Source organism: Amblyomma americanum, chromosome 5 (assembly GCF_052857255.1).
Source record: "Amblyomma americanum isolate KBUSLIRL-KWMA chromosome 5, ASM5285725v1, whole genome shotgun sequence".
NCBI lineage: Eukaryota > Metazoa > Arthropoda > Arachnida > Ixodida > Ixodidae > Amblyomma > Amblyomma americanum.
In genome coordinates, this window is record NC_135501.1 from 45609156 (window position 1) to 45615873 (window position 6718).

Genomic DNA, 6718 nt, shown 5'->3' on the forward strand with positions numbered 1-6718 from the left:
CGAGAGCATATTTCAGCGAAGGAGGAAAAGAAAAAAGCATAACGGTTTCAATGGACAAATGTTGCCAGCTATTCACATGAGGACACCTTATATCACTCCGATATTACGAGGACGTTATAAGTTTAACTCATCCACACGTGAATTCTTTCGAAGCTTCTGCTTCTCATTATGTGCGACGGCAGGACAAACGATCGCAGCGCCTTTTTTTAATACCGGTGACCACAGGAAACTGCATAGTGATGTTCTTAACTTCTTTCAAGCAAAGACAAAGTTGCTGCGACGGACCTTTCTACCTAGAATAGCCGCTTTACGCACACAGAGCGACACATCTATTGCCGCTAGTGTTTGCGTGTTCTTACTTTGGCAGTCAAGCTTTCAACAGTCTCAGACAGAACGAAATACCGGTCGGAATGTTTCTGCAAGCCGACTGCAATTTTCTCGGCGAGATAACCCGAGGTAGAGTCTTTCTTCTCCACCTCACAGACCTGCGGAAATTGAGGGCATGGCATGAGGCGCCTCACACAGCATGAAGGATTAAGAGAGCCACCAACGTCACCACGGCCTCAATTTGATGCGCACAAAGCAATGCGATAGCCTTCAGGGTGGTATAATAGGCTTATCACTACCTGGTGTGGCCTACAGCGCTGAAACTACGCCCTATACAGCAAAACGGCGCGCTTGACGTCCTGAGAATAACTCGCGTCGTAGAAACAAATTATATTCGTGCAGCGTGTGGGAGTAATATACAGGGCGTCTCAGTTAAAATTAACCAGGCGTTAAAAATATGCCGCTACACTATCAGACTACAGGCCTATATGAACGTTCTTGAGTGTTGCATGAAGCAAGTCACAGAACTTTTTTGTAATGTGCTGAATTGCATAATAAGCCAAGAATATTAAGCAACTTCGCAAGCAAGAAAAACGAAAAATTCTGAAGAGAAAGTTGTAGAAAGCACAGCGAAACGTCCGGTTGAAGAGTTTCTAATATTGCATATATATATATATATATATATATATATATATATATATATATATATATATATATATATATATATATATATATATATATATATATAGCTTTTTTTTGTCTCACAGCTCATTCCCGTGAAATACAAAAAAATCTGCGTGACATGTCCGCTAGCGCAGCGCGATTGCAGCGCTCTCAGATATTTTGCCTACAAACCACCAGCTGATTCAGTTCGGTGTGCTGCCGCTTAGAAGGCGACGGGACAGCGACGCAGGCGCTTACTCAGCTATTTACGCCACCGCAAGCGACAAGGGCTGCATCCGCTTATCGCTGTCGTGAACAGCGCGAGGGAAGCACACTTCTGGCGAATTTGCGGCACCTTTCAAAACGGAACTGCGCAAAATACGTGGACGAAGGGAAAGGAACACTGGACGAGTGTGTGTAAGGAGCCGCAGGAAAGGTTTTGAATACAGAAGATCTACATGCCACGGTTGGCTGGTGGCATAGTGGAGAGAGGAAGATCGCCTCCCCTTGTACAGGGGACGACAGAGTGGCCGAAAGGTGCATCCCGCGCGAAAAACCCGCACGGAAAACGTTATATCAATACGCAGGTTCCTTTCTCAAGCCAAAAACACTGCGAAGCGAGCACCAGGCTGGGAGACGGTCTGTACCCTCTAGAGAAAACCTGGGCCAACTGACGGTCAGAGGGAGTCGAACCCACTACCTCACTATGAAGAGGTGCGTGGTTGGCCTACAAGTCACGATAGTATTCTGACAGAAAAGAATATCCTCCCAGCAGGTTCCTAGCTACACTAACCACTACGATGATGCACAATGCTTCTAATGCTAACGCACTGTAAAGGCCTAATGCAGCTAAGCGCTCCTTAAATCTTTGGACGGCAGGTTCAATCAAAAGTGAGTGCACTGTGTATATTTCGTTGTTTTCACCAACCCAGCCTTAGGGATCATGAGATAAGGAATAAATTTATTTATTTAAAAAAATTGGCAATGGATTAACGTGGCTGAGCCTGGCAATCAGCGAAGAGCAAGCACGCTTGCTAAGCGTCTGAGGCTCGTCCATGGCAGCTCCGCTACACGCTCGCGACAGACGTTCTATATATACCCACACGACCACGTGGCCATGACTTCGTATCACATAGTCTTACGGCACCCCCATCGGACGTCATCACATGGTCTTGTGACACCCCATCGGATGTCATCACGTGGCTTCACATCACCCCATATGATGTTCCTAAAGGCAAAGGTCAACCCAAAGGTCACTGTCAAAAGTCAACCCAAAGTCAGAAGTCGGAAGTCAACCAAAGGTCATCGGTTCGACACCACAACTACCACATATGGTCATTCACGGCTAACGTGGATGGGCTGAAGGTTGTTTGAGCTCTTGTCCGGCCAACGTGACGACTGCTTTACCTAGCGTAGTAAAGCTTTTCACTTCAAAAGCTCTTGCACAGTTCAGCTCAGCCATTGTGACACATTCTTGATCTAGAGAAATGTCAAGCCGCTCTCAAATATTATTATTTGGTGTTTAGCGTTCCAAAACACACAAAAACTACTACTTTGAGGCTCGCTCAGGCTTTATATGTGCAAATATTGCTTCTGATTAAACACAGCTATAGGTGCTTGACAGGGTTATTGGCCACCAGTCGGTTCTTAAATATTATGAAGTGCATTTTCTGTGCGAAACCCCTGAAAGTATGTTTTTTATTGCTCAGTTAACATTCACACCGGTTACCATTGCACTTTGGACATCTAATTCGTGATCATACGTTGCAATATATCCCTCTGTGTTGTTTATGAGCACAACAATGTCGGCAAAGACGCGGATGTCTAATTAATTATTCAGTCTCACTTCTCAGGCTTAATGTTTAGAATGTTTCCACCAGACATAACAACTTTGAGCACGTTTTTTGCTTTTATGCTGTTTTTACATCCCAAAGCGACTCAGGTTATGCGGGACGTCGTAGAGAAGGGCTTCGGGAATTGCTAACACCTGTGGTTTTTTAACCTGCACTGAAATTGCACAGTACACGGACCTCGGAAATTTCACCGCCATCGAAGTGCTACCGTCGCGGCCTGGATCGAACCCGCATTGTTAGCACGTGTCTCCCGCTGAGAGACTGTGTTTGATTACTGCTAGTTTTTGTGCGCGCTGATCTTGACTAACTTGTTTTTTTAAATGCCTTGTTAACTCTAATGGGACGTAATTGACCGTCTTAATGACGATCTCAATGAATTTCTAGCTCAGGCGAGACACTATGATAACGAGCCTACAGTTCCCTTCAAGGATTACAGCAATATTTTCCAATAAATTTCTGCAATATTGGCTTTCTTTAATGGCTCTTTGTAAGTTACAAGTGACTTTGCCTATAGACGTCCAATGTTTACAATAATTCCAGCGTTACATTATAGACGAGGCGAGCGTTGCTTACCACGTCACGGGGGCTCAACGTGAACTCCTCGCAGGGCTTGTAAAGTTGAAGTTCATTGATGTGGTTGATCGATTTTGTATGCTTGTATGACAAAGGGCTGCCCTCCAGCGACACACCGACGATAATCAGTTTGTTGCTGTGTGAATAAGATTCCTTTATAATATCCTTAGGCCGGCTCTGGAATGATCAAAGTTTCAACGACGAGGCGAAGCTTTAGTAGTGCCCTAGATGTTCCTTCTTTTAATCCTCTTCTTTATATATTTAGCAGCGGTTCTCATACCTGCTACACGTGTTCTTGCACGAACGGGAAAACTGCATATATTAATAGTGGACGTCTTAAATTCTGACGGGAAAAGCCAGCGCTCCAACTTGATGTAGCCGTGCAGGTATGAGAATAAAGCTCGTAATCTTATGGGTTTGTAAATCTCTGTAATAGCGTAGAAACATCAAGCTGGCGCCTTATCAACGTTGGACAAAATCTGCGAATTAGAATCGATGACGTCTCCACAACTACGCGAACGCCACACAGCGTCGCAAGTCAGAAGCATCCTGGCTCGAGCGTCCTTGGTGCCACAGGTTATTGTCTATCGCTCGAGGTGTTTTCAATTAGAGAATACCGGCCGCAAAATATTATGTATCATACTATAAAACATCCCAGCGCATGTTCACACGTAATATACACTCGCTGAAAAGGATCTATGCCTTGTACACAGCACCTAAGGTTCCCAAATTTTTGTCCAAAAAGTTAAAGTAACCTGACCGTCTGGTGAGGTTGGTACATGACGGAAAATAAAACGCCACAGGCCAAAAGGAAACGAAGTTTGTTTCCGGCTACAAGAGCCGGGGGTCTTGTTTACTTTGAACCTGTACCGTGAAATGCGTCGTGCTAAAGACAGGGGCGATCACATGGTGACGGGGCTAAGGAAAAGGAGCAAGGTTGACTTAATACCCCTTTTATAGATAAGGGGGTTGGGCAAAGGCAATGCAAACAGCACAGTTGGGCCAACAAATACTTGGACCTAAAGCTTTACAGCATTGTTGTTCAAGATCACCGATAAGTTCAGCTACCGCGAGTTGTATGGGCCGTATATTATCAAGTCCTATCATTGGTTTTTAAATCGAAATAAACGTAACATATTGTGGGCTTTTTTCGGCCACCCATTCTCCATTTACTCAATAATTACTTCGGATAAGCTGTTCTCGTAGATGTTTAAAAACACGTAAATGAAATTTTACGAAGTCTCATGCTTCTACTTTTCCTCTGTAACGATGGAACAGAGTATATATCTGTTTCACAGGGTGCCTTGCACGCGTACAAGTGCTTGTGTGCCATCAGTCCCTTGACTACAGTCTTGGGTACCAAAGAAGGTAGAAAAGTACGTCTGCAGATGTGTATTTCAGGAACCAACTTCTTTTTCTGCTTTGCATCGAGAAACATAGACATAAATAAATTCTGTTCTTCGTGCGTGGAAGGTTTCAGGTCAGTTAATGTGCGCTTCCTGCTTATCCTTCTTATGCCATCAGTGAGCACCGTGCATATTCTAAAAACCTACCAACAACATTTAAAAGCTAATATGAAAGCACAAGCTTCGCCCCGACAAAACGGTCCCAGTTTATTCTTGCCTAAAAGAAAGAGTTTCAAATACGCGTTCACAGTGTTGTGCGAACTTGACTTTTCCTGCAGTGGAAGAACGTTCTTTATATCGAATAAGTTTTCTCCTCATATACCGTTTCAATATGTGGAACTTTGTTAGTCACGATAGCTATGGTTGGCAAACGGAGGCTCGCGTGTACTCACGAATGAAGGGAAGTTTCCGTCCGCGGCATTTACAATCGCCGGCGGGATCACCGTGCACTGGGTGATGTTTTCTTGCATGTAGAGGGACGTGACCACGACCACAACGTCTGCACCGTACCTGCAGATCATCCAGCGCACGCCATCAGGCTTAACTACGCTCCGGACAATCACAGTGAGTGAACAGCAAGTCTTAAGATATAGAACGTTTGGCCGTAAAGTTTTGAGACCAAGTCCATTAAAAAAATGTGTTGAACATTGAAATCATTTGTGCAGTACCCCTTCGAAATAGTCTCCCGTGCAGTCTATACAGAGCTTCCAACGCTTCTTGAGGTCTTGGAAACAGTTGAAAAACGCTGTTTTTGGCAAGGCTGTCAGCTCCTTTCTCGTGCAGTCTTGAATGCCCTCCACGCTCTCCATCGAGCAACATTTAAGGGCTCTCTTCGCACGAGGCAACAGGAAAAAAAAACGCATGGGGATAAGTCAAGCGAGTATGGAAGCTGGAGAAGAACTGTAATGTTGTGATTGGCGAGAAATGTTTGTCACGCTGAGAGCAGTGTGCGGCCTTGCGTTATCGCGGAGAAGGTTTCATTGTCCAGATGCCCATAAGTCAGGGCGACGGCGTCGCAGTGCATCACGCATGTGTTGGAGCACGCGGATATAAAACTCCTGATTCACCGTCTGCCCTTAAGACGAACTCGGGGTGTATGACACCTCTGGCATCGAAAAAAACTATCATCATCGTCTTTGTTTTGGTCTTCTGTCGCCGCACCTTTCTCGACGCCGGAGAGCTTGTGGACCGCCATTCGGCGCTCGGCCTCTTTGCGGATGGTATTGATAACACTATATATTGCCTTCAGCAATGGTGCTGTCGAGGAATGTAACATCCTCCACTGCCCAGAGAGCAAATCAGCGCTCACTGATGCCGGCGTGCCCTTCTGGTCCTGTGGGAGGGAGTGCGGCACAAGTCTGGCATTCAGCTTTCGTTTCCTCCATGTCTCATCCAAAAGTTCGCGGCATGTTGTCTAACTAATCTCGAGAGCATGTGATAGCAAGCGGACTGTAACGGTGCAGTCTTGTTGTACGAGTTCCCTTATCCGAGCCACAGTGTTTTCATTCCGTGAGGTTAAAGGGCGTCCCTTCTTACTCTCGTCTTCTACCGACATTCTCCCCGAAACGAACCTCTTGTTCCACTCGAAAACTAGCGCCCGCGATAATGTCTCGTTGCCGTAAGCGTCATGAAGGAGCTCATACGTCTGTGCGGCTGTGTTCACAAGCTTCACACAGAAAATTATATTTACACGCTGTTCGAGTTGGACGTCCATCTCTCCACATTCACTCACAGTAGAAAGCGCAGACGACTAGTGAAAACATATTTTTCTACATGTAGTGTCATCTAGCGGCTGCCACAGCAATAAACAAATAGCTCATGCTAGCCGGAAAAGATGGCGCTACACAAACGCACCAACATTTATTTTGAGGAATTATTTCTAGAAAAGAAAATAAA

General features: G+C 45.2%; 1 protein-coding gene across 1 annotated transcript; it reads right to left on the reverse strand.

Annotated features, from left to right (window-relative positions):
* Positions 1–218: 218 nt before the first annotated feature.
* Positions 219–5343, reverse strand: LOC144133824 (uncharacterized). The gene is made up of 3 exons (XM_077666909.1): positions 5215–5343; positions 3417–3593; positions 219–485 (listed from the first exon to the last, which is right to left on the reverse strand). Exons 1-3 carry the CDS (start codon positions 5341–5343, stop codon positions 339–341), a joined length of 453 nt encoding a protein of 150 aa, XP_077523035.1. The 3' UTR covers positions 219–338.
* Between the last annotated feature and the right edge of the window lie 1375 nt (positions 5344–6718).

Bases quoted from the DNA above. Each gene is read 5' to 3' on its own strand.
- LOC144133824 (XM_077666909.1), bottom strand. From the start codon at position 5,343: ATGATCTGCAGGTACGGTGCAGACGTTGTGGTCGTGGTCACGTCCCTC. The intron at 3,594-5,214 runs GTGAGTACACGC...TGATCATTCCAG, and splicing joins ACGGAAACTTCCCTTCATTC to AGCCGGCCTAAGGATATTAT. The intron at 486-3,416 runs GTAAGCAACGCT...CAATTTCCGCAG, and splicing joins CGTTGAGCCCCCGTGACGTG to GTCTGTGAGGTGGAGAAGAA.